Source organism: Pristiophorus japonicus, chromosome 9 (genome assembly GCF_044704955.1).
Source record: "Pristiophorus japonicus isolate sPriJap1 chromosome 9, sPriJap1.hap1, whole genome shotgun sequence".
NCBI lineage: Eukaryota > Metazoa > Chordata > Chondrichthyes > Pristiophoridae > Pristiophorus > Pristiophorus japonicus.
In genome coordinates, this window is record NC_091985.1 from 226,929,931 (window position 1) to 226,957,734 (window position 27,804).

The 27,804-nt window shown below is 46.6% G+C and overlaps 2 protein-coding genes across 7 annotated transcripts in view; one reads left to right on the forward strand and one right to left on the reverse strand.

Moving 5' to 3' along the window:
* Window positions 1–612: 612 nt before the first annotated feature.
* The window catches only part of LOC139273842 (zinc finger protein 22-like), a 36,831-nt gene continuing 9,639 nt past the window's right edge, over window positions 613–27,804 (reverse strand). For 3 of the 6 annotated variants that reach the window (XM_070890919.1, XM_070890921.1, XM_070890920.1), the window contains exons 3-5: window positions 11,140–11,229; window positions 6,486–6,571; window positions 613–1,755 (exon numbers count right to left, since the gene is read on the reverse strand). In XM_070890919.1, the coding sequence (XP_070747020.1) occupies window positions 886–1,251 (366 nt within the window). In that variant the 5' untranslated portion in view covers window positions 1,252–1,755; window positions 6,486–6,571; window positions 11,140–11,229 and the 3' untranslated portion in view covers window positions 613–885. Of the gene's footprint in view, window positions 1,756–6,485; window positions 6,572–7,428; window positions 7,554–11,139; window positions 11,230–11,955; window positions 12,258–27,804 lie in introns of those variants that run through there. The other 3 variants (XM_070890922.1, XM_070890918.1, XM_070890923.1) reach the window with 3 other exon arrangements.
* Window positions 14,946–15,257, forward strand: LOC139273843 (histone H4 type VIII-like). The gene has a single exon (XM_070890924.1). The coding sequence runs from the start codon at window positions 14,946–14,948 to the stop codon at window positions 15,255–15,257; it is 312 nt and encodes a 103-aa protein (XP_070747025.1).

Here is a 27,804-nt window from a genome sequence, read left to right on the forward strand (position 1 = left end):
AAAGCAAAACCCCTGCCTCTTACACCACTCTTTGAGCTATGCATTTAATGTTCTAATCTGATTATCCCTTTAACAATTGGTATGTGGCTCAGGTAACAATCCAGAGATTATTACCTTTGAGGTTCAGCTTTTTCATTTGGACCCCAACTCCTCCATCTCTTACAGCAGAAGCTCATTCCTAGTCCTACCTATGTCGTTGGTTCCTACATGGTCCGTGAATACTGGATCCTCCCCTTCCCATTCCAAGTTCTGACCCTGAGCTGCCCCAGGGAGGGGGCAGTGTGTGATGTCCCTGTGGGTGCAGTATGTTCAGTGTCTGACCCTGAGCTGCCCCAGGGAGGGGGCAGTGTGTGATGTCCCTGTGGGTGCAGTATGTTCAGTGTCTGACCCTGAGCTGCCCCAGGGAGGGGGCAGTGTGTGATGTCCCTGTGGGGTGCAGTATGTTCAGTGTCTGACCCTGAGCTGCCCTCATTCCTCCTGCTCTAGGGAGCAGTCATGTTCCTCTCAGTCGGAGTTAATTGGAGGGACTGCGTCATCTACTGGACACCGGCGGTATTTCAAGGCACATCATGTCTGGCTCCATCCCAGAGAAATCCAAAACCAAACTGCAGATTCAATTCATTTTATTATTAATTGTTAACAAAGCTTAGCTCCATTTGTTGCAGCTTTCAGTATTTGAAGAAATCCCTTTAAAGAGCTAAGTATGGATGCAAACACAATCAGCATTATTTTTATCTGACCCTTTTTCCATTGATTAAATGGCCAAATATCTAGAATATTAAACTCCAGCCCAGTTATAGGGGAATCAATATCAGCAGAAAGAAACCCCAACTGTCAGAATAGAGACTATTCAATCTGGGGTAACAGCAGAACCAAACCCTGCAGTCACTTGTGAACTCGCTGATGTCTTTGCAGGTAGGATGACCGAACGTATTCTTTCCCACACACGGAGCAGGTGAACGGCTTCTCCCGAGAGTGAACTCGCTGGTGTACCATCAGATGGGATGACCGAGCGAATCCCTCCCCACACACGGAGCAGGTGACCGGGCTCTTTCCAGAGTGAACTCGCTGGTGAGTTAGAAGGTTGGATGAACAAGTGAATTCCTCCCCACACACAGAGCAGGTGAACAGCCTGTCCCCAGTGTGAACTCGCTGGTGAGTTAGAAGGTTGGAATAACAAGTGAATCCCTCCCCACACACGGGGCAGGTGTACGGTCTCAACCCGGTGTGAATTCGCTGGTGTGTCAACATGTCGCTTGACCGAGTGAATCGATCCCCACACACGGAGCAGATGAACAGCCTCTTCGCAGTGTGACTGCGCCGATGTTTTTCCAGCTCAGACGGGGATCTGAATCCTTTCCCACAGTCCCCACATTCCCGCGATTTCTTCGTGGTGTGGGTGTCCTTGTGACTCTCCAGGTTGGAAGATCAGTTGAAGCCTCGTTCACACACAGAACACGTGCACGGTTTCTCCCCGCTGTGAATAGTGCGATGTTTTTCAGGCTGTGTAACTGGTTAACGCTCTTTCCACAGGCAGTGCACTGGACCACCCTCACTCAGGTGTGTGTGTCTCGGTGCGTTTCCAGTCACATTGATGTTTGAAATCTGTTCCCACAGACAGAATTGGCAAATATTTCTCCTTTAACATTCAAAGGCCGATGATATTTAGGTCCTGAGGAATCGAGTGACTCTGTCAGATCTTGACGTGATGTTTGGTTTGAGTTTCCCGTCTGCAAATCCTCCCCTTCTTATACCCTGGAAAATGAGTTTACGAAAATCATTACTTCAAGTACAGGACAGAAACTCAGAACAGGCAATTCTAGATTCTATGGAACATTCTTTCCTCTTGTTCCTCCAAAGCTGTAAATCCCCATCCCATGCACTCTCCGTCCTCCCTGTCCTGAAATTCAAACACATCGCATGTCTGAAGACAGCTTGTCCTCCACTCCCAGTTTTCACCACCAACTCTGTCTGGGTTCAGTTCTACACTCACTGGTTCCCCTCCCTCTCCTCCCCTGAAGGTGCTGACTCTGGCTGGGTTCAGTTCTACACTCACTGGTTCCCCTCCCCTGAAGGTGCTGACTCTGGCTGGGTTCAGTTCTACACTCACTGGTTCCCCTCCCTCTCCTCCCCTGAAGACGCTGACTCTGGCTGGGTTCACTGGGACCCTGAAGCCCCGCCCACACATTGCTCTTTTGCAAAGATGGCCACACATGGGTGCTACAACTCCATGAATCTCGATGGCAGCGCACAAACCCGCAGCTTCCTTTATTATTATTAGTAATAATAACTTTTATTTATATAGCACATTTAACGTAGTACAACACCCAAGGCACTTCACAACCGTGTTACAAGACCAGTTAGCCAAACATCTGTCGCAGGACATTTGGAAAAGCATAATTCAGTCAAGCAGAGTCAGCATGGTTTTATGAAAGGGAAAATCATGTCTGACAAGTTTTCTGGAATTCTTTGAGGATGTAATGAGCAGGGTGGATAAGGAGGAACCAGTGGATGTGGTGTATTTGGATTTCCAGAAGGTATTCGATAAGGTGCCGCATAAAAGGTTACTGCACAAGATGAAAGAAAGTTCAAGGGGTTGAGGGTATTATATTACCATGGAAAGAGGATTGGCTAACTAACAGAAAACAGAGAGTCGAGATAAATGGATCATTTTCCGTTGGCAAACAGTAACTAGTGCGGTGCCACAGGGATTGGTGCTGGGGCCTCAACTATTTACATTCTATATTAATGATTTCAATGAAGTGACCGCGTGTAATGTAGCCAAGTTTGCTGATGATACAAAGATGGGTGGGAAAGCAAGTTGTGAGGAGGACACAAAAAATCTGCAAAGGGATATAGACAGGCTAAGTGAGTGGGCAAATATTTGGCAGATGCAGTATAATGTGGGAAAGCGTGAGGTTGTCCAATTTGGCAGAAAAAATAAAAAAGCAAATTATTATTTAAATGGAGAAAAATTGCAAAGTGCTGCAGTAGAGGGACCTGGGCATCCTTATGCATGAAACATAAAAAGTTAGTATGCAGGTACAGCAAGTAACCAGGAAGGCAAATGGAATGTTGGCCTTTATTGCAAGGGGGGAAAAGAGAGGATAAAAGCAGAGAAGTCCTGCTACAACTGTACAGGGTATTGGTGAGGCCACACCTAGAGTACTGCATGCAGTTTTGGTTTCCTTATTTAAGAAAGGATATACTTGAATTGGAGGCTGTTCAGAGAAGGTCCACTAGGTTGATTCCGGAGATGAGGGGGTTGATTACGAAGAGAGGTTGAGCCTATACTCACTGGAGTTCAGAAGAATGAGAGATGATCTTATTGAAACATAAGATAATGAGGAGGCTTGACAAAATGAATGCAATGAGGATATTTTCACTCATAGGGTGAACCTAGAACTATGGGACATAGGTTCAGAATTAGGGGTCGCCCATTTAAAACTGAGATGAGGAGGAATTTACTCTCTCAGGTGGTTGTAAATCTGTGGAATTCTCTGTCCCAGAGAGCTGTGGTGGCTGGGTCATTAAATATATTTAAGGCGGAGGTAGACAGTATTTTGAGTGATAAGGGAATAAAAGGGTTATGAGGATCGGGCAGGGAAGTGGAGATGATCAGACCAGCCATGTTCTTATTAAATAGCGGAGCAGGCTCGAGGGGCCAAATGGCCTACTCCTGCTCCTATTTCTTATGTTCTTATGTTCTCATTGCACAGTACCAGATCTAAGATAGCCTGCTCCCTGGTTGGTTCCGCAGTGTACTGTTTAAGGAAACTATCCCAGATACATGCTATGCTCAAGGCTACCTTGACCTATTTGATTTGTTCAATTAATATGAAAATTAAAATTACCCATGATTATTCCCATTCATTTTTTTATAAACAAGCCTCCATTATTTCTTGATCTATACTCCATCCAACAGTGTAGCTACTGTTAGGGGGCCTATAGACTACGCCCACCAGTGAGTGTAGTATTTATTCTGTATGTGTCAGTCTCTGGTTAGCGAGTGTGGCTTTTCCTTTATACCTGTAAGTTTATGGTATGGAAGAGGGGTTTTCACTCTGTACCTGTCAATTACTGGTAAGTGAGTGTGGGTTTCATTCTGTATCTTTCAATCTCTGGTATGCGAGTGTCGGATTTACACAGTCCCTGTCATTTTCTGATATGTGAGTGTGGGTTTTACCTGTGTCTGTCTGTTTCTGATATTTGTGTGTGGGTTTTACACTCTCTCTCTGTCTATGGTATGTGAGTGTGAATTTTACTCTGTATATAACAGTTTTTGTTGTGCGAGTGTGGATTTCACTCTATAGTTGTCAGTCTGCGATTCCTCTTCGCCACTGGACCAAGACCTAGCTCTGTCAAGCCCATGTGGTGGCTGGTGTGCAATGGCTACCACACGTTAATAAAATCCATCCACAGGCATCTTCCACCCTTCAAGATGTAGTTTGGGATCTGGAATATTAGGTCCTTCATTGAAACAACTGTGAACTCATCCCTTTTTGGCATGGAAGCAAGTCATCCTCGCTTCGAGGGACTGCCTATGATGATGAATTTGCGATTCCTCTATTCCAGTCAGTTTCAGTTATGTGAATGCGAGCTGTATTCTGTACCTATCAGTTTCTGAAATGTGAGTGTGCATTTTACTCTGTCCATGTCTGTTTCTACTCTGTCATTGTGGGTTTTCCTCCGGCACTGTCAATTTTTGGTATTTGAGTGTTGATTTTCTTTATGAGTGCGGTTTTACTCTATTTGTCAGTGTTTGATATGTGAGTGAAAGTTGTAATCTGTATCTGTCAGTTACTGGTGTGTGTGTGTGTGAGTGTGGTTTTCACACTCTACCTTTCAGTCTCTGGTATATGTGTGGAATTTATCTGTAAATTTCAATCTCTGGTAGGTGAGTGTGGGCTTTACTCTCGGTCAGTTTCAGGTAATGTGGGCTTTTGTCTGTATCTGTCTGTTTCTGGTATTAGAGTGGGGCTTCATTCTGCACCTTTCAGTTTCTCTGATGCGAGTGTGGGTTTTATTCTGTATCTGCCAGTTTCTGGTATGTGAGTGTGGGTTTTGTCCTGTACCTGTGAGTTGTTTCATTCTGCACCTTTCAGTATCTCTTGTGTGAATGTGGATTTTACTCTGTACCCGTCAGCTTGTGTTATATGAGTAAGTGTTTTAATCAGTACAATAACTCCGAGTGTCTGGTGAGGGATTGCATATTTTAGTCTGTATCCATCACTCTCGACGATATGTGTGTGTTTTATTCTTTATCTGTCAGTCTCTGGGATTTGAGTGTGGGTTTTTTCTCTGTATCTGTCAGTTTCTGGTACATGGGTTTGGGTTTTATCTGTATGTGTCAATCTCAGTAACATGAATGTACATTTTTGTCTGTATCTTTCACTCTCTGGGATGGGAGTGTGCGTTTTATTCTTTACCTGTCACTCACTTTTATGAGTGTGTGGATTTTACTCTACAGCTGTCATTCTCTGGGATGAGAGTGTGATCTTCACTCTGTATCTATTAGTCTTTGGTGTGAGTGTGGGATTTACTCTGTGTCTGTCAGTCTACGGTATGTGAGTGTGGGTTTTACTCTGTATCTGTCAGTCTACGGTATGTGAATGTAAGTTTTACTCTGTATCTGTCAGTCTATGGTATGTGAGTGTGGGTTTTACTCCGTATCTATCGGTCTCTGGAATGCAAAAGTGTTTTTTTTCTGTATCTGTCAGTTTCGGCGGAGTGACTATGGAGTTCACTCTCTAACTATCTGTCCCTGGTATGTGAGTGTGAGTATTTGTCTGTAGCTGTAAGGGCCTGGTATGGGAGTGTGGGTTTCACTATCAGTCAGTCAGTCAGTCAATCTCAGGTACTGGAAGTGATTGTGATTCTCTCTCAATCTGTCATTCAATGTGTCTGAGTGTATGAATCATGATGTTTTTCTCAGTCTCTGGTGATGTGTGTGAGTGTGGGATTGATTATGTATCTGTTAGAATGGTGATGTGTGTGAGTGTGGGATTGATTATGTATCTGTTAGACTGGTGATGTGTGAGAGTGTGAGATTGATTATGTAATTGACAGTCTCTTGTACTGAGCTATTCTTCCTTCTCCACCTGCTGTACGCGGATGATAGTTTGAGATTATCGATGACTGTCTCAGGAGGAGGTTTGGTTCAGTCCACTCCTTCAGTTTCTCTGCTCTTGTATGTTAGCTGTTGGGTTTGGGAGTCAGTGTACAGACAACAATGTGGATTGACACCGTGTCAGTGTCTTTCTGTTCGTGGGAGTGAGTAAGGGAGTGAAATTGGATCTGCCTTTCAATGCGATATGATTGGACTTTGAAACAACATATTATTGTACTGCTCCAAGTGACTGTGGGATTCATAATATAACTCTGGAAATTTGGATCACTGTGGGACTGACAGCTTCTGCTGCCTGTGACAATATGATTGAAGTCAGTTCTGTGTCTCTGCACTCTGTGAGTGATAATGTACTTACTGTGTGTGAGAAGGAGCTGCCTGCACTGTTCCTTGTATTCCGAGTTGAGGAAAGATCAAATTTATTCTGTCTTGAAGTATTTTGCTCTGAGAATAATAATAAGAGAACACTATTAGATATGATATGGACAGGTGATGGAAAATATAAAAATAGTTATAATTAATGTGTTTGTTTGTAATAAAGTAAAGTATCTGGAGAGCGGAATCGTGATACAAACAGTGACATTGTCTGACCTCACTGCAGTACAGCGACACTCAGATTCACCACACCAGGTGTGTAGGACAGTTCTATAGTAAGTTATCAGCATTCAGACACAACCCAAACCCAGTACTGGTCCATGAATGGGAACACCCGATTGGCACAGTCCAGGTTTATATCTCCCACTCCCATGGGAGTACCTGTAAAATTCCTGGAATATAAGCACCGTACCTGGGCTGTACAACAATTGTTCTCAGTCTATTGAAACAGAGTTGCGGGCTTGTGACATTAACAAAATGTCACAGTGACCAGATGCTGATGTATCTGAAGGGGCGACAATGTATCTCTCGATCACCAGCAACACGGTTCTGGAGAACTCAATGCATCGAAACAAAATAACCCATTTTTGAAATGTCTCCTGTCGCACTCCTCTTCTGGTGCCTGCAATAGATGCACTTTGTGACACTCCTCACATCCTCACTGTCAGGCTGTGTTTCCACTGTTCAATGTCCAAGAACAACAGACACTGAGATTGGAACTGAATCAGGAACATTCATTACTGGTTTGGGGAAAGAAAGCAGCAATGATTTGAAAGAGCGAGGTGATTTACTTTCTCTGTTACCTTACACCGTACACACACAGCCCGAGAATGGCCTCTCCCTTCCCCCATTCACTCCATGTTCCAGAACTAGTTCCTGCTCCATTCCGCCTCTTACAGACAGCTCCCGACTGCCGCTGAACTTACCCTGGCTCAAAGCCCATCTGCGGACACAGTCCCAATGTGATGAGCTGCTGTTTGCCCCCTTACTCGGGCCCGGGATATCTCCGCTCCCTGATGTGTTCAACGATCATCAGCCCAGCAGAGAGGAAACGGCAGCCGCTGACAGAGCTGGGGGAGGGGAGCTCGCCTGGGCCCTTCCTGTCGGTTAAAACACTGTGTGGGGAGGGGAGGAGCAGCATGTATTTCGTGCATGCTCAGACCATCTTTTTGTCACAAAGTAAATTAGCAAAAATGGGATTATTTCACAAGTTGCTTTTATCACTAATTAAATGGGGCCACATTGAGAGCACGTTCGTTGTCATCCAAATTACTGAAAAAAACGATTGTGTGAGCCTGACACTGGAGTAAGAGTGCCTAAACTGTTTTACACGTTCAGTCAGTGTATTTCCCTGTCAGTTTGCAATAGGTGTGTATGGGTTTTACTTGCATATTATTGTTCGGATACGTGGGTATGGGTTTCATACGGTGCCTGTCAGTTTCTGTACCTGTGTGCTGGTTTTATTCTGTATCTGTCAGTTTCTGGTATGTGAGAGTGTGTTTTATCCTATATCTGTGAAATTTACAGATCAGAGACAACCCCAAAAGACAATAGTTTTTCACATTATATTGGACGAATGAGACTCAGAAATATTTGGAGTAGAGACGAGCTATTAGTACATTATATAAACCATATCTGTCAGGGGTACAGTGAGTGAATGTGGGATTCACTCTGTATGTGTCAGTCAGGGGTACAGTGAGTGAGTGTGGGATTTATTCTGTATCTGTCATAAATGCAAGTGTTTGTTGTTGCTGTAGAAATGAAGCTTTTCAGTTACTTAAGGTGGTTAACATTTATACATAAGAAAATGTCAGAAGCAGCCTCTTGGATAACAGTCGGGAAAGTGCTGTTACTGTATCGGTGAGATCACGATATACTCGATTTAAACTTGACATAACTCTGGAGGTGATGGAAAAGAAAGCAACATTTGGGGACGTTTGAGTGAGATGAGAAAACATAATCAGCACGAGGAGCCCGATCAGAGAGCTGGAGGACAAGAAGCATTGAGCTCCTGTTTACTGCCTGATGCTATTTCCAAAACAACGGGGAAGAACAGTCCCTGGATCTGGGAACTTGAGGAGGCCTTTCAGCACATGGAACCTGGAGGCAAATCATCCCTTCGAGCCTGTTACATAAGGAACAGGAGGAGGCCATTCAGTCCCTCGAGCCTTTTACATAAGGAACAGGAGGAGGCCATTCAGTCCCTCGAGTCTGTTACATAAGGAACAGGGGGAGGCCATTCAGTCTCTCGAGCCTGTTACATAAGGGACAGGAGGAGGTCATTCAGTCCCTCGTGTCTGTTACATTGGAACGGGGGAGGCCATTCTGCCCCATGACTATTACATTAAGAACTGGAGTGGGCTGTTCAGCCTTGGAATCTACTTTACAGGAATGGATGGACCCTATTCAGCCCCTCGAACCTGTTACAAATGAATAGGAGGCCATCCAGATCCTCGTGTTTGTTGCATAGGAACAGGAGGTGGGCATTCAGTACCTCAGCCTTGTTATAAAGGAATTAGTGGTGGCAATGCATCGACTGGATACTGTTACACAGGAATAGAGGAGGCCATTCCTCCTCTGGAGCTTTTTACTTTGGAACGGGAGGAGGCCATTCAGCCACCTCGAGCCTCTCACAGCAGAACATGAGTAGGCCATTCAGACCCTCAAGCATGTTATGTAGGAACTGGAGGAGGCCATTCAGTCCTCCGAGAATGTTATAGGAACTGGAAGAGGCCAATAAGCCAGTCGCACATGTTATATTAGAAATGGAGGAGGCCACTCACCCTGTCTAACTTATTACACAGGAACAGGAGGTGGCTGTTCAGCGCCTAGAGTTGTTAGACAGGAACAGGATGAGGCCATTCTTCGCCTCGAGCCTGTTACATTGGATCAGGAGGATGCCATTCAGCCCTTCCATTGTTACGTGGGAAGAGGAAGAGGCCAGTCAGCCTCTCTAACATTAGAAACACAAGCAGACCGCTCAGCCTTTGATTCTGTGACACGGGAACAGCAGGACATTATTCATTCCCTCGAGCTTTTTACATTAGAAACAGGAGACGACCACTCAGTCCCTCGGGTCTGTTACATAGGAATAGGAGTAGGCCAATTCCACCCCTCGGAACTGTTAACCAGGAACAGGAGGTGCCCATTCATCCCCTCGAGCCTGTTACAGAGGAACTGGAGGAGGACATTCAGCCCCTCGCGCATGTTAAATTAGGATCACAAGCAGGCCATTCAGCCCTTTGACTCTGACATGGGAGCAGGAGAAGGCCATTCAACCTTTCGAGAATGTTATATAGGAACTGGAAGAGGCCACACAGCTCCTCGAGCCTGTTACATTGGATCAGGAGGATGCCATTCAGCCCTTCCATTCTGTTACATGGGAAGAGGAAGAGGCCATTCAGCCTCTCAACATTAGAAACACGAGCAGACCACTCAGCCTTTGATTCTGTGACATGGGAACAGCAGGACGTTTTTCATCCCCTCGAGCTTCTTACATTTGGAACAGGAGGTGGCCATTCAGTCCCTCGGGTCTGTTACAGAGGAATTGGTGGAGGCCTTTCAGCCCCCTCCTGCATGTTATATAGGAACCGGAGGATGCCATTCAGCTCCTCGCGCATGTTATACAAGAACTGTAGGAGGACATTCAGCCCCTCAAGCATGTTAAATTAGGATCATGAGCAGGCCATTCAGCCCTTTGACCCTGTGACATGGGAGCAGGAGAAGGCTGTTCAACCCTTCGAGAATATTATATAGGAACAGGAGGAGGCCATTCAGCTCCTCGAGCCTATTACATTAGTAACTGGAGAGGGCCATTCAGCTCCTCGAAACTATTACATTAGTAACTGGAGAGGGCCATTCAGCAACTGGGGTTAGAAAGCAATAGGACGATGCAATTCTGCCCCTTGGGTTTGTTACATTAGGAATAGGACAAGAACATTCACGCCCACCGGACTGTTTCATGAGAACATGAGGAGGGCATTCAGCCCATCGAGCTTGTTACATAGGAACTGGAGGAGGCCAGTCAGCCCCTGGAGTCTGTTACACAGGAATAGAAGTGGCTATTCGGCCCCTGGAACCTGTTACATAAGAAGAACTAAAGGAGGCCATTCATCTCATTCTAGCCCGATATAGGTACAGTGGGAGGTCATCTGCCTCTAGAGCTTGTTATATATGAGCAGGAGGAAGCCATTATGACCCTCGTGTTTATTACATTAGGAACATGAGAAGGTTACTCAGTATCTCCAGTCTGTTAAATTAGGAACAGGAGGTGGCCATCGGCCCCCTCGGGGCTGTTACACAGGAATAGGAGGAGGCCATTCAGCACCACAGACATGTTTGTCTGTGTATCCGCACACTAGAGGCCCAGGGCAGCACGGGCCAGCCCACACTGCAAAATATGTGTGCATTAGATCCGTGCAGCAGAGCAGGTCTCCAGTCATCTTGGTTAACCCTTGCCATTGGATAAAGGCCGAGCTCTGTCAAGCCCGTGTGGTGGCTGATATGCAATGGTCACCACACATTAAAAAAATCCAAGCACAGGCATCTTCTCCCCTTCAATTGGAGTTCAGGACTGGAATATCGGGTCCTCGTTCGAGGGACCGCCTATGATGATGACACTGTGATAGGTACCATACCTACTGTGTTTACAAGGAGCCAGTTGCACTGTTCCATATGTCTCAGGTGGAAAAAACTTCACATTTGTTCCAGTTCCTTCAATTCCCTGCCTGTAGGAAGAAAAGGTATCTCTGATAATTCAAGAACAGGAAAGGTAGAAAATACAAAAGTGATGAATGTAATCGTTCACTTAATATTCATTATGAACATTCACAAAGGGAAGCCAGCGATACAAACAGTGTCAGTGTCTGACTCCATTGCAGTACTCAGCTTCTGCACACCAAGTGTGTTGGGCAGATTTACAGCAATTTACTGACATCCAGACACAACCCAACCCCTGCCCTGCTTCAGGAATGGGACGACCCGATGGAGCATGGACTTTTACACAGCTCAGATTGCTACTCCCCTCTCCCAGGGCACTAACCGCTGTTTAAAACGTGTCCTTCACATTTCTCACCCGGTGCCTGCAATAGATGCTCCTTGTATAAATCCTCAGTGTCCGGCTCTGCTTCCACTGCTCGCTGTCCAATGACAACAAACACGGTGAGACTGGAACTAAAGCAGGAACGTTCACTACTGGTTTGCAGGGAGAAAGCAGCAATGATTGTAAACAGCAGAATCCTTCCCATTCTGTCTCCCTTACCCGGGACACACGCTGTCCACACACAGCCCGAGAATGGCCTCTCCCTTCCCCCACTCACTCCACGCACTGAGACCAGTTCTTGCTTCACTCCGCCTGAACTTCCCCCGGACTCAGTGCCTATCTCTGAGCCCATCTGTGGACACGCTCCCAAAGCGATGTGCTGCTGTAAGGAGGCTACTGCTCGCTGCCTTACCCCGAGGCCGCGGTGTCTCTATTCCCGGCTGTTTAAACCATCTTCTTCCGCTCACTGAGTGAATGGCGCTCACAGGCTGGGCTGGGGGAGGGGAGGGCGCATGCGTTCTTCTGCTTCCTGGAAATCGACACAGGGGGCGGGGCTTAACCGCACATACGCAGCTCTCTGCAATAATTCAGCCTTTAAAAATCAAAGTGAACTTTTCCCGATTTACTTTTAGCAGAATCTGAACAAAGGAACTGGGCCTGGGGGGCAAGGACAGAGAATGTTTAAAGCTGGGGACCTTGCCCCCTTGGGATCATTCCGTGCAGGGTGTTTTTCTATTCATGAGCCCGTCCTCACAAAGCAATCCTGCAGAAACATCGGAGGGACGGGGGAATAGGAGTGTTTGCTGGGACTGTGCAGGAGTTAATATCTGACAGAAACTGTCCCAGTTTAATTTACTGAGAGTAATACCGAACGGCCCTGAGCTGCAAGATTACAGAGAGTACAACAGGCAAGCGAGGGTTAAATGTGGGACCTTGTTTCTCTCACTCTCTGACACTGTCCCGCAGTGTGGGATTAATAATGTGTCTGTCTGTGGTACACTATCAGTGAGAGAGGGGACTGCATCTTCTGTCCCTCCAATGGGATCTTTCAGGATAAAATCGGACCTCACAGGTCAGTCTGGAACTGATACTGTGCATGTTTCTGTGTCTCACTGCCCTGCCTCGCACTTCTCTGTCTCTCTCAGCATTCTGTCCCGCCCCGCTCTCTCTCTCTATTGCTATCCCCCTTCTCTTGTACTGTTTGGGAAGGCACGATACTGTTACTTAGCGTGGAAACACTATTGGAAGTACAACCCTGATACTCTCTTTATTCTCTCCCTGGTGCTATACATAACGGTGTGGCAGTGTTACTGAATGTAAGATGGAGACACCAATACAAAGTGTAATACATACCAATACATACTGTGCCTGTCTTCTGCTGGTACTGCTGAATGTGTGATGTGTGATACTAGTATTGAGCGTAATATGGAGACAGATAGCGTGTTTAGGATGTCTATCTCTGCCGTTCTCTAAGATAGCCATCTCTGGGTGATGAGGATGGGATGGATAGGTCACCAGTTACAGTTAAATGTCCCTCAGTTTAGGTGGAGAGACACAAAAAGAGGCTGGTGTGACGGTGAAAACATAATTTGTATTTTCACATTAATCAAACATATTTCTGCGTGCGAACAATATAACAACTTAGCAACAGATATGGGTTAAGCCAGCCACTGCTGTGATTGGCTCCTGTCCCTGAATTTGGGGAACAGACAGTGTGAGGAGCGCCAGCTTACTGAGCTGGGAGACTACAACTAACCCCGAAAATCGGCAGCACAGGCCGAACGGAGAGGAAACCCTGTGCTGGGAGCTGTAAATCTGGGACAGTTTGTGCTGTGAATGTGCAGATGTGAACATTGTGTGAGTGATAGTGTGTGTCTATTGTTATATGGTCCACGTCTCTGAGCCATACAGAAGGGCGGGTAGCACTACTGCCATGTAGACCATGAGCTTGCTGGCAGATTTGAGGGCTTGATCTTTGAAAACTCATTTTCTCAGGCAGCCGAAGGCTGCGCTGGCGCACTGGAGGCGGTGTTGAATCTCGTCCTTGATGTCTGCCCTTGTTGATAATAGGCTCCCAAGATATGGAAAGTGTTCCAAGTTGTCCAGGGCCACACTGTAGATCTTGATGGAAATCGCTGGAGGTATACCACCAATGATGTCTCCGCAAGATCCTGCAAATCCCCTGGGAGGACAGATGCACCAACATTAGCATCCTCAATCAGGCCAACATCCGCAGCATCGAAGCACTGACCACACTCGACCAGCTCTGCTGGGCAGGCCACATTGTTTGCATGCCTGACAGAAGACTCCCAAAACAAGCGCTCTACTCGGAATTCCTACACAGCAAGCGAGCCCAAGGTGGGCAGAGGACATGTTTCAAGGACACCTTCAAAGCCTCCTTGATAAAGTGCAACATCCCCACCGATACCTCGGAGTCCCTGACCAAAGGCCGCCCAAAGTGGAGGAAGTGCATCCGGGAGGGCGCTGAGCATCTCGAGTCTCATCGCCGAGAGCATGCAGAAACCAAGCGCTGGCAGCGGAAAGAGCGTGCGGCAAACCAGTCCCACCCACCCTTTCCTTCAACGACTGTCTGTCCCACCTGTGAGAGACTGTAATTCCCGTATTGGACTGTTCAGTCACCTAAGAGCTCACTTTCAGAGTGAAAGCAAGTATTCCTCGATTTCGAGGGATCATCATAGGCAGTCCCTCGGAATTGAGGAAGACTTGCTTCCACTCTTAAAATGAGTCCTCAGATGGCTGAACAGTGCAATACGAGCACCACAGTCCCTGGCATGAGATGTCCGGCCCGGGCCTCATTGTAACTGGGAATGTGTTCGGCTCCAGTCTCAGTTCCTGATCATTGTCATTTCACAGATTCAGGGGGAGATTCTGTGAGACAGTGATACTGGCGGAGATACCCAGCCTCACAACTCAAACTCCAAAAACCAGATTCTCCAAATCAGCTGGAATAAGGTGTATTATAACTGCTAAACCCATCTGTGAGGGGAAGTGTTGGGAGATGGAACACGGTCTGAGATTGACAGGGAACGGACTATATAGGCAGAAATATTCGTGATTGTCAATTGTAACGGGATCTTATTAAAAGCTTCTGGTTCCTGGAAGCCTTGAAGATGAATTCCGAGTCTGTAAGGGTTTTTGCGGAGCGCTGTGTTTCGGTTCTATTGTCGGAAAACGGTTTTAAATTGGCGGTTGCAGAAAGCTGGAGGCGGAGCTGGAAGACCAGAGGCCGCTCTCTGCTCTGTCTGTCAATCTTGACTCTGTCTCCTCCCCTTCCCGCCTCTCTCACTCTGCGCTTTCTCAGTCAGGTCGGCTCCGGCTCTATAAAAAGGAGCCGGGAGCAGTTCGCTTTTCATTCAGCAGCAGTTTGAGTGAAGAATCATCATGTCTGGTCGAGGTAAAGGAGGCAAAGGACTGGGTAAAGGCGGAGCCAAGCGGCACCGTAAAGTGCTCCGTGATAACATCCAGAGCATCACCAAACCCGCCATCCGCCGCCTGGCTCGCCGTGGCGGTGTCAAGCGGATCTCAGGCATGATCTACGAGGAGACCCGTGGGGTGCTGAAGGTTTTCCTGGAGAATGTGATCAGGGATGCAGTCACCTACACTGAGCACGCCAAGCGCAAGACGGTCACTGCCATGGATGTGGTGTACGCTCTGAAGCGGCAGCGCCGCACTCTCTATGGATCCGGCGGCTGAACAACTCGACTCTTCCAACCAAGCACAACACAAAAGCTCTTCTAAGAGCCACCCACCGCCTCACAGAGAGAGCAGTGACCTGGGGATGGGAGTGTAGACAGTTTGATTGGGAAATTATTTCAGCTATTTTAATTAATGGAATGATTTGGATTTATATAGTGCCTTTCACGACCACCAATCTTCTCAAAGCCAACGAAGTACTTTTGGAGTGTAGTCGCTGTAGGAATATGGGAATTATTAAATATTTTATAACTTTTAATATGAGAGATATGAAACTCCGGGTGATAGTCAAAATTACCAGGCAGGGATACAGTCTCCTTTACAACTCACAATCTCACCTAGTTTTGTGTCATCAGCAAACTTGGAAATATTACATTTGGTTCCCTCATCCAAATCATTTATATATATTGTGAATAGCTGAGGCCCAAGCACTGATCCCTCTGGTACCCCACTAGTCACGTCCGTCACCACGAAAAAGACCAGTTTATTCCTACTTTTTGATTCTTGTCAGTTAACCAATTTCCAATCCATGCCAATACATTACCTCCAATCTTATGTGCTTTAATTTTGCACACTAACCTCTTATGTGGGACTTTATCAAAGGCCTTTTGAAAATCCAAATACACTACATCCACTGGTTCTCCCTTATCTATTCTATCAGTTACATCCTCAAAAAACTCCAGTAGGTTTGTCAAACATGATTTTCATAAATCCATGTTGACTTTGTTAAATCCCATTAATATTATCTAAGCGTGCCGTTATCACATCCTTTATAATAGACTCTAGCATTTTCCCTACTACTGATGTCAGGCTAACCGGTCGATAGTTCCCCGTTTTTTCTCTCCCTCCTTTTTTAAATAGTGGGGTTACATTTGCCACCCTCCAATCTGCAGGAACTGTTCCATAATCTATAGGATTTTGGACGATGTCAACCAATGCATCTACTATTTCCATGGCTGCCTCTTTTAGTACTCTGGGATGCAGACCATCAGGCCCTGGGGATTTATCGGCCTTCAGTCCCATTAGTTTCTCCAGCACTACATTCTTACTAATAATAATTTCCTTTAATTCCTCTACATCTACTGGTTCCCCTTTATTCACTCTGCTCATTACATCCTCAAAGAACACCAACAAATTTGTCAAACATGATTTCCTTTTCATAAAACCATGCTGACTCTGCTTGACTGTATCATGATTTTCTAAATGTCCTGCTGCTACTTCCTCCATAATGTTCTCCAGCATTTTCCCAATGACTGATGCTAGGCTAACAGTTTCCTGCTTTCTGTCTCCCTCCTTTCTTAAAAATAGGAGAATTACATTTGCTGTTTTCCAATCCGCTGGGACCGCTCCAGGATCCAGGGATTTTTGGTAATTACAACCAATGCAGCCATCATCTCTGTAGCCACTTCTTTTAATACCATAGAATGCAGGCCATTAGGTCCAGGGGACTTGTCCATCTCCTCATAGCCCCTTGATTATCCATTATTGGGATGCTTTTAGTGTCTTCTGTAGTGAAGACTGATACAAAATATTTGTTCACATTTTTTGCCATTTCCCTGTTTCCCATTATTAATTCCCCAGTCTCATCCTCTAAGGGACCAACTTAGCTACTCTCTTCCTTTTTATATACCTGTAGAATCTCTTACTGTCTTGAGAATGTGAAAAAGGATTGCGAAAGTGGTAGATGGCTAGAGAAGGTAGCAAAAGGATGGAGATAGGGAATCATGGGTAAATGGCTGACCAAAGATGTCATGCTGTGATAACTACAATGTCAGCACAAAAAGGGGTTACTCAGAGTTGTGGTCAAACACGAGTTACGCGAAAAAGCAAAAGTTAGACATGAGTCAGACGAGGGGCTGCTAAATCCAGCCATGAAATAGGGAAATGCCATGAAAATCGAAACAATAAACACATCCCTGGAGCCCGCCCTATTTGGAGAGTTGTTAGCCTGCAATTGGGTATGCTATGGGGGAAATCGACCAAGATTGTATAAACTGAGTGTCACTCAAATGTGTTCTGCTGTAACAATGTATAAGTGTTGAGCTTTTGTACTGTTACGAGACTTGTCAGGAGAGAGGTGGACAGACTCGAATCGAGAGTGTTCCCTTTATCTTAACAGGTCCCGGCCGGAGAATCTCTAATAAAGGTCTTATGTTGCTAAGACTAAAAGTGTTCGTGTGTCAGTGAATTCGCTGAAACAGATTGAAGGGAAAAGAATCCAGTATCTACAGTCTCTTTTTATATTTCTTGCTAGTTTACTCTCAATCTATTGCCTTTCCCTTTTTTCTTTTTTTAGTCGTCTTTTGCTCTTTTCTAAAAAGTTCCCAATCTTCTGGCCTTCCACTAATCTTCGCAACATTGTATGCTTTTGTTTTCAATTTGATACCACCCTTTACTTCTTAGTTAGCCATGGCTGGTTCATTCTTCTTCAGAGTCTTTCGTTCTTACTGGAATACATCTTTGCTGAGAGTTCTAAAATATCTCCTTAAATGTCTGCCACTGCTTATCTACTATCTTACCCTTCTTTGCATTTCCTTTATTTATGTTCAGGGCACTAGTATGAGACCCAAGTTTCTCAACCTCAAACTGAATTTGAAATTATACTATGTTATGATCACTCTTCCCAAGAGGATCCTTTACTATGAGATCATTAATTAATCCAGTCACATTACATATTACCAGATCTAAAATAGTCTGCTCCCTGGTTGGTTCCAAATCGTATTGTTCTAAGAAAACATCCCGAATACACTCTATAAACTCTTCCTCAAGGCTACCTTTTCCCAATTTGATTTGTCCAATCAAAATGAAGATTAAAATCGCCCATGATTATTTCAGTATTTCTTACAGGCCTCCATTTTTTGTTGATTTATACGCTGTCCTACAGTGTAGCCACTGTTAGGGGGCCTATAGACTACTCCCACCAGTGATTTATTTCCCTTATTATTTCTTAACTCCACCCAAACTGATTCTACATCTTGATCTTCTGAGAGGAAAAGGCTGAAGTGTTTACAACCACCTTCAGCCAGAAGTGCCTAGAGGATGATCCATTTCGGCCTCCTCCTAAGGTCTCCACCATCACAGAAGCCAGTATTCAGCTAATTCGATTCACTCCACGTGATGTCAAGAAACGGCTGAATGCATCGGATACAGCAAAGGCTATGGGCTCCGACAATATACCAGCTGTTGTGCTGAAGACTTGTGTTCCAGAACTACCCGCGCCTATAGCCAAGTTGTTCCAGTACAGCTACAACACTGGCATCTATGCAACAATGTGGAAAACTTCCCAGGTATGTCGTGTCCACAAAAAGCAGAACAAATCCAATCCGGTCAATTACTGCTCCATCAGTTTACTCTCAATCATCAGCAAAGTGATGGAAGGTGTTGTCAACATTCCAACAAGCGGCACTTACTCATCAATAACCTGCTCACCGATACCCAGTTTGGGTTCCGCCAGGACCACTCGGCTCCAGACCTCATCACAGCCTTGGTCCAAACATGGACAAAAGAGCTGAATGCCAGAGGTGAGATGAGAGTGACTGCCCTCAAAATCAAGACAGCATTTGAACAAGTGTGGCATCAAGGAGCCCTCGTAAAACTGAAGTCAAATAGGAATCAGGGGGAAAACTCTCCACTGGCTGGAGTCATACCTAGCACAAAGGAAGATAGTTGCGGTGGTTGGAGGTCAATCATCACAGCCCCAGGACATCGCTGCAGGAGTTCCTCAGGGCAGTGTCCTAGGCCCAACCATCTTCAGTTGCTTCATCAATGACCTTCCTTCCATCATAAGGTCAGAAGTGGGGATGACGACACAGTATTCAGTTCCATTCACAACTTCTCAGATAATGGAGCAGTTCATGCCCGCATACAGCAAGACCTGGACAACATTCAGGCTTGGGCTGATAAGTGGCAAATAACATTTGCGACACAAAAGTGCCAGGCAATGACTATCTCCAACAAGCGAGATACCACCACCCCATAACATTCAATGGCATTACCATAGCCGAATCCACCATCAACATCTTCGGGGTTACCATTGACCAGAAACTTAACTGGACCAGCCACATAAATACTGTGGTAACAAGAGCAGGTCAGAGGCTGGATATTCTACGGCGAGTGTCTCACCTCCTGACTCCCCAAAGCCTTTCCACCATCTACAAGGCACAAGCCAGGAGTGTGATGGAATACTCTCCACTTGCCTGGATGATCGCAACTGCGACAACACTCAAGAAGCTCGACACCATCCAGGACAAAGCAGTCCGCTTGATTGGCACCTCATCCACCACCTTAAACATTCACTCCCTCCATCATCGATGAACCGTGGCTGCAGTGTTTACCATGTACAAGATACACTGCAGCAACTTGCCAAGTCTTCTTCGTCAGCACCTCCCAAACCCGCGACTTCTACCACCTAGAAGGATAATGGCAGCAAGCGCATGGGAACACCACCACCTCCACGTTCCCCTCTAAGTCACACACCATCCTGATTTGGAAGCATATCGCCGTTCCTTCATTGTCGCTGGGTCAAAATCCTGGAACTCCCTCCCTAACAGTACTGTGGGAGTACTGCAGCAGTTCAAAAAGGTGGCTCCCCACCATCTTCTCAAGGGCAATTATGGATGGGCAATAAATGCTGGCCTTACCAGCGATGCCCACATCCCATGAACGAATTTTTAAAAAGAATCAGAACCTCAAGAATCTGGCCTCTCAAGTGGGTGTAAAAGATTCCATGATGTTATTTTGAAGAAAAGAGATCTCTCCAGTGTCCTGGCTAACATTTATCCTTCAACCAACATCATTAAAAGAGAGGCTGTGAAAAGCATTTTATAAATACAAGTCTTCCTTTAACAAAAGAGAAAAGGTTCAAAAATGGAACAGTCGGTAACAGGACATCAATTAGTCTCCTCTTGGCGAAATCAAGGAATCGACTCACTGTTTGTAGGATACAAAGCTGATTTATTTGACAGTTGTTTGACAGAGGGTGCAGAAAAGATTTACAAGAATGATTCCAGGGATGAGGGACATGGATAGACTGGTGAAGCTGGGGTTGTTCTTCTTAGAACAGAGAAGGTTGAGAGATTTGATAGAGGTGCTCTAAAATCATGAGGGGTCTGGACAGAGTAGAGAAAATATTCCCATTGGTGGAAGGGTGGAGAACCAGAGGACACAGATTCAAGGTGATTGGCAAAAGAACCAAAGGCGACATGAGAATTTTTTTTTGAGCAGCGAGTGGTTAGGATCTGGAATGCACGGCCTGAAATGCTTGTGGGGGCAGATTCAATCATGGCTTTCAAAAAGGGAATTGGATAAGTACCTGAAATAAAACATTTGTAGGGCTACAGAGAAAGGGCGAGGAGTGGGACTAGCTGAAGTACTCCTGCAGAGAGCCAGCACGGTCCGAAAGGCCTCCTTCTGTGCTGTAACCATTCTATGATTCAATGATATCCAGAAAATTAAACTCCATCCCAGTTATAGGGATTAATTACACCAGCGGCAACAAAACCCCAACTGTCCGAGTGAACATGATTCAGTCCTGGATGTGATTAACGGCAACAATAACAGCCGAGTCCAACCCCTGCAGTCACTTGTGAACTCGCTGGTGTCTCAGCAGGTGGGATGATCATGTGAAGCCCTTCCCACATTCAGAGCAGATGAATGGCCTCTCCCCAGTGTGAGTGCATTGGTGTGTCCACAGGTTGGATGACTGAGTGAATCCCTTCCCACACACGGGACAGGTAAATGGCCTCTCCCCATTGTGAACACGCTGGTGCTCAGTGAGGTTCGAAAAACGAGTGAATCCCTTCCCACACACGGGGCAGGTGAATGGCCTCTCTCCATTGTGACGCCGTCGATGAGTTTCCAGCGCAGAGGGCCAATTGAATCCATTCCCACAATCCCCATAATTTCACCGTTTCTCCATGGCGCGGGTGTCATTGTGTCTATCCAGGTTTGACGATCAGTTGAAGCCTCGTCCACATACACAATACATGAATGGTTTCTCTCCGCTGTGAATGGTGCGATGTTTTTTCAGGCTGTGTAACTGGTTAAAGCCCCTACCACAATCAGTGCACAGGAACACTCTCACTCGGGTGTGTGTGTGTCTTGGTGCTTTTCCAGTTACATTAATGTTTAAAATCTTTTCCCACAGACAGAGCAGACAAACATTTCTCATTCCACATTCAAAGACCGATGATATACAGGTGAATCGAGTGACTCTGTCAGATCTTGATATGATTGGTTCGAGTTTCCCGTCTGTAAATCCTCCTTTTCTAATATCCTATAAAAGGAGTTTACAAAAGTCAGCACTGGAAGTGCAGGATAGAAATGGAGGGCAGACAATCCTAGTTTCTATGGAACATTCTTTCCTCTCTTGTTCCCCCAAAGCTGTAAATTCCCATCCCACGCACTCTCCCTCCACCTTGTACTGAAATCCAAACTCATCACACCACCTCCATCATTTCTTTCTTCCATCTGCAGTTTTCTCACTCCCTCTTCTCTGGTTGGGTTCAGTTCTACATCCTATGTGTGCAGACTGAGAATAAATGAGTAAATTATTTTTTCTCCTGGTCACTGGGACCCTAAAGCCCCACCCGCCCTCTGCTCCTGTACCAAAATGGCCGCGCAGGCACCCTGATCCTGTCCAAGAATTCGGCTAGTTACCCCGAGCGGTCGGGTCTATCATCGCAGGTCAAACATGGAGCCTGCAGGCTCGTATTCGGGGCCTGAGGCCTACACCAGGTGTTTATGAAGCTGCCCAGCCCACCCAGGGGTCCAATTCCTCCGCTGAGCCCACAAGCTCCTACCGACTCGCAGAATGTCACTTCCGCCTCAGACCACCTCCACCACTGGCACTGCGCCTGCTCAGAGCACAGCCCGGTCCCGTGTCTGGGCTCCTGTTGTCATTGATAGAGCACTTTACCCCTGCACGGGGGATTCTGGCTGCAGAAGTAAACATCGCAACATTTGGTAGTGAAATGGACTGACTCAGGACAGACAGCAGGGATTATTGCAGGAAATAACACAGTGCAGTGAGAAAGGAAATGCAGTGGATGTTGTGTAGATGGATTGTCAAAAGGTGTTTGATAAGGTGCCGGACAGGAGGCTTGTTGATCAAATTAAGGCTCATGGTATTAAAGGGAGTGGGGCCACGTGGAGAGGAAGTTGGGTAAAGGGCAGAAAACAGAGAGTTGTGGTTAATGGATGTTCTTCAGACTGGAGGGATATAAACAGTGGTGTCCCCCAGGGTCAGTGTCGGGACCATTGCTCTTAATATAGAGACAAGATGTGGGCTAGGGAATAAGAAGCAGGAGTAGGCCCTTTGGCCCCTCGAGGTGGTCCGCCATTCAATACGATGATATTGATTCATCAATTGATCCACCGCTACGAAAAACAATAATAAGAATAAAACCGGACGGACCACCCAGCATCGACCTCCGCACCGGCAACGGACCCGTCAACGGCACACCCAGCCCAGTCTTTCTCACCAATACCTGGGGACTGGTGCCAAAATTGGAAGAGATGTCCCAGACTAGTCAAGCAACAGCCTGACATCGTCATACTCACAGAATCATACCTTTCAGCCAATGTTCCAGACTCCTCCATCACCATCCCTGGGTGTGTCCTGTCACACCGGTGGTGGTACAGTAGTATACAGTCGGGAGGGTGTGGCCCTGGGTATCCTCAACATTGATTCCGGACCCCATGAAGTCTCCTGGCTTCAGGTCAAGCATGGACAAGGAAACCTCCTGCTGATTACCACCTACCGCCCTCTTTCAGCTGATGAATCAGTGCTCCTCCATGTTGAACACCACCTGGAAGAAGCACTGAGAGTAGCAAGGTGCACAGAATGTACTCTGGGTGGGCGACTTCAATGTCCATCAAGACTGGCTCAGCAGCACCACTAGTGACCGAGCCGGCCGAGTCCTGAAGGACATAGCTGCTAGACTGTGCAACACGAGGGGAAAAACCTACTTGTGCGCATCCCTTCGGAAAGGACACGAGAGTGGGAGTGGTGGTAAGCCTACAAAGGACGTGAGTCAGCCGAGCAGCGGGACTTCGGAAAGGGCGTGAGAGTGGGAGCAGCGGTAAGCCTACAAAGGGCGTGAGTCAGCCGAGCAGACAACCGAAACAGCACCAAGTGACCTGGGAGGGTAAGAAGTAAAAAGATTCAAAATGTGACATCACAGGAAAGCAGGGAAGTGATTGGTTGGTCAGTTTTTCTCTCTTTTCTTGGGCATTGGTTTAAATTAAGAGCTGGGATTAAAAATCTAAACTTTCAAAACGTGAAAACTTAACTCAATCCATTCGAGATGGCAAGGCAGGCGAAGTGTTACTGCTGCTGCATGTGGGAGCTGGTTGACCCCATTGAGGTCCACGGCGACCACATCTGCAGTAAGTGTTGGTTGCTCGAGAAACTTCGGCTCCGCGTTGATGAGCTGGAGTCCGAGCTGCAGACACTGCGACACATCAGGGAGGGGAAGAGTTACCTGGACCCTGTGTTCCAGGAGGCAGTCACACCCCTTAGATTAATTCATTCAACTTTGGCCCGTGGTCAGGGACAGGAGGGTGTGACTACGAGCGAGGCAGCTGTGGGGACCCAGGAAGTAGTGATGGAGGAGTCTCAGCCCTTGCAATTGTCCAACAGGTATGAGATTCTTGCTCCCTGTTTGGACGAGGGCAGGGACTGCAGGGAGGATGAGCAAAATGACCACAGCGCCGTGGTACAGGAGGCCATTCAAGTGGGGGGAGTAAAAAGAAATGTTGTAGTGGTAGGAAGGGGGATAGATACTGTTAGGGGGATAGATACTGTTCTCCGCAGCCGAGTGCGTGAGTCCCGAAGGCTGTGTTGCCTGCCCGGTGCCAGGGTTAAGGACATCTCCTCCGGGCTGGAGAGGAACTTGGATTGGGAGGGGGAAGATCCAGTTGTCGTGGTCCACGTAGGGACCAATGACATAGGCAGAACCAAGAAAGAGGTTCTGCTGAGGGATTTTGAGCAGCTAGGGGCTAAATTAAAAAGCAGAAACACAAAGACAATAATCTCTGGATTACTACCTGAGCCACGAGCAAATTTGCATACGGTAAATAAGATGAGAGAGATGAACACGTGGCTCAAAGACCGGTGTGGGAGAAATGGGTTTCGATTCATGGGGCACTGGTGTAAGAGGGGTAAGAGGGAGCTGTTCCGTTGGGACGGGCTTCACTTGAACCAGGCCAGTACTAGTGCCCTGGCGAAGCAAATAACTAGGGCTGTAAAGAGGGCTTTAAACTATAGGCCCCTTAACAGTAGCTACACTGTTGAATGGAGTATAAATCAAGCAATAATGGAGGCTTGTAAAAAAGGCACGGCAATAATCATGGGCAATTTTAATCTTCATATTGATTAGACAAATCAAATTGGCCAAGAGTTCATAGAGTGTATCCGGGATAGTTTCCTTGAACAGTACGTTGTGGAACCAACCAGGAAATAGGCTATCTTAGATCTGGTACTGTGTAATGAGACAGGATTAATAAATGATCTCATAGTTAAGGATCCTCTTGAAAAGAGTGATCATAGCATGAATTTCCATTCAGTTGGAGGGTGAGAAAGTCAGATCTCAAACCAGTGTCCTAAATTCTAAATAAAGGTGACTACAAAGATATGAAAGCAGAAGTGGGGATGTTCGCTGATGACGGCACAGTATTCAGTTTCATTCACAACTCCTCAGATAATGGAGCAATCCATGCCTGCTTACAGCAAGACCTGGACAACATTCAGGCTTGGGCTGATAAGTGACCAGTAACATTCGCGCCATACAAGTACCAGGAAATGACTATCTCCAACAAGCAAGAGTCTAACCACCGCCCCATAACATTCAAAGGCATTACCATCGCCGAATCCCCTCTTCTTCTTAAGCGGTCCCTCGAATCGAGTATAACTTGCTTCCACGCCAAAAAGGGATGAGTTCAATGATTTCACAGGTGTTTCAATGAAGGCCCTAATATTCCAGGTCCGAAACTATATATTGAAGGGTGGAAGATGCCTGTGCGTGAATTTTTTTAAACATGTGGTGGCCGTTGCACACCAGCCACGACGTGGGCTTGACAGAGCTTGGTCTTAGTCCAGTGGCAAGGGTTAACCAAGATGACTGGAGACCAGCTCTGCTGCATGGACCTAGTGCACATATCGCAGTGTGGGCTGGCCTGTGCTGTTCCTGGACCCTCACCTCTTCTGGGCCCCGAGCACATCGCTCTGCAATCTCTTGCCGCTCCTTCACCCCGACCTCGCCGCTCCTGTTGTACCTGCCCACATTCTAATCACCGACCTGGGTTATGGTGAAGTCCAATCCGGTCGCCCTCTTCACACACCTCGCCCTCCTGGACCGGCTCGCGCTGTACCCTGCAGTGGTATGCCGCCGTGCTGCTCCTAGGCCACCCCTTGCCGCTCCTTTTAAGGCCCCGACCTGCCGCTAATGTTCCTAACCTGCGTGGGAACATCAGCAGCAGGTCGGGGCCTTAAAAGGAGCGGCAAGCGGCGGCCTGGGAGCAGCACGGCAGCCCTTATCAACAACATCCTGGGGGTCGGCATTAACCAGAAACTTAACCGGACCAGCAATAAGAGCAGGTCACAGGCTGGGTATTCTACAGCGAGTGTCTCACCTCCTGACTCCCCAAAGCCTTTCCGCCATCTACAAGGCACAAGTCAGGAGTGTGATGGAATACTCTCCACTTGCCTGGATGAGTACAGCTCCAACAACACTCAAGAAGCTCGACACCATCCAGGACAAAGCAGCCCACTTGATTGGCACCCCATCCACCACCTTAAACATCCACTCCCTCCACCACCGGCGCACCGTGGCTGCAGTGTGTACCATCTACAAGATGCACTACAGCAACTCGCCAAGGCTTCTTCGGCAGCACCTCCCAAGCCCGCGACCTCTACCATCTTGAAGGACAAGGGCAGCAAGCACCTTGTCCACCCCCTCCACATTCCCTTCTAAGTCACACACCATCCTGACCATTCCTTCATCATTGCTAGGTCAAAATCCTGGAACTCCCTCCCTAGCAGCACTGTGGGAGTACCACAGACTGCAGCGGTTCAAGAAGGTGTCTCACCACCATCTTCTGAAGGGCAATTAGTGATGGACCATAAATGCCGGCCTTGTCAGCGATGCCCACATCCCATGAACTTATAAAAAAAACTTGGCTGAAGTGAACTGGGAAAACAGATTAAAGTGTAAGATGGTTGATAAGCAGTGGCAGACATTTAAGGAGATATTTCCTAACTCTCAATAAAAATATATTGTAGTGAGAAGGAAAGAATTTAAGAGGAGGGAGAACCATCCGTGGTTAACTAAGGAAGTAAAGGATGGTATCAAATTGAAAACAAATGCATACAAAGTGGCCAAGATTAGTGGGAGGTCAGAGCATTGGGAAATTTAAAAAAAACAGCAAATGATGACTAAAGAAATAATAAAGAGAGGGAAGATAGATTATGAGAGTAAACTAGCAAGCAATATAAAAACAGATAGTAGCAGCTTCTACAGGTATGTAAAAAGGATAGGGTAGCTAAAGTAAACGTTGGTCCCTTAAAAGATGAGATTGGGAAATTAATAATGGGGAACATGGAAATGGCAGAAACTTTGAACAAATATTTTGTATCAATCTTCACGGTAAAAGACACTAAAAATATTCCAATCATGGATAATCAAGGGGCTATAGCGAAGGTGGACCTTGAAGCAATCACTGAAGAAAAAGTGTTCGGTAAAATAATGGGACTAAAGGTGGAAAAGTCCCCTGGACTTTATGGCTTGCAATCTCGGGTCTTAATACACGGCAATGGTCCCTCTACACTGTCCCATCAAACACTGCCAGGGCACGTACAGCACGGGTTAGATACAGAGTAAAGCTCCCTCTACACTGTCCCATCAAACACTGCCAGGACAGGTACAGCATGGGTTAGATACAGAGTAAATCTCCCTCTACACTGTCCCATCAAACACTGCCAGGGCAGGTACAGCACAGGTTAGATACAGAGTAAATCTCCCTCTACACTGTCCCATCAAACACTGCCAGGACAGGTACAGCATAGCATGGGTTAGATACAGAGTAAATCTCCCTCTATACTGTCCCATCAAACACTGCCAGGGCAGGTACAGCACAGGTTAGATACAGAGTAAATCTCCCTCTACACTTTCCCATCAAACACTTCCAGGGCAGGTACAGCATGCGTTAGATACAGAGCAAAGCCCCCTTTACACTGTCCCATCAAAAACTCCAAGGGCAGGTATAGAACATAAGAACGGAAGAAATTGGAGCAGGAGTAGCCCATCTGGCCCTCGAACCGGCTCTGCCATGCAATAAGATCATGGTTGATCTGATCCTGACCTCAACTCCACTTCCCTGCCCACTACACATGACCCTGACGCCCCTATCTTTCAAAAATCTGTCTACCCCCACCTTAAATATATTCAATGACCCAGCCTCCACACTCTCTGAGGTAGAGAATTCCAAAAATTCATCACCCTCAGAGAATAAATTCCTCCTCATTTCCGTTTTAAATGAGCGACCCCTT

Coding starts and splice junctions, on each gene's coding strand:
- LOC139273843 (XM_070890924.1), top strand. CDS start 14,946: ATGTCTGGTCGAGGTAAAGGAGGCAAAGGACTGGGTAAAGGCGGAGCC.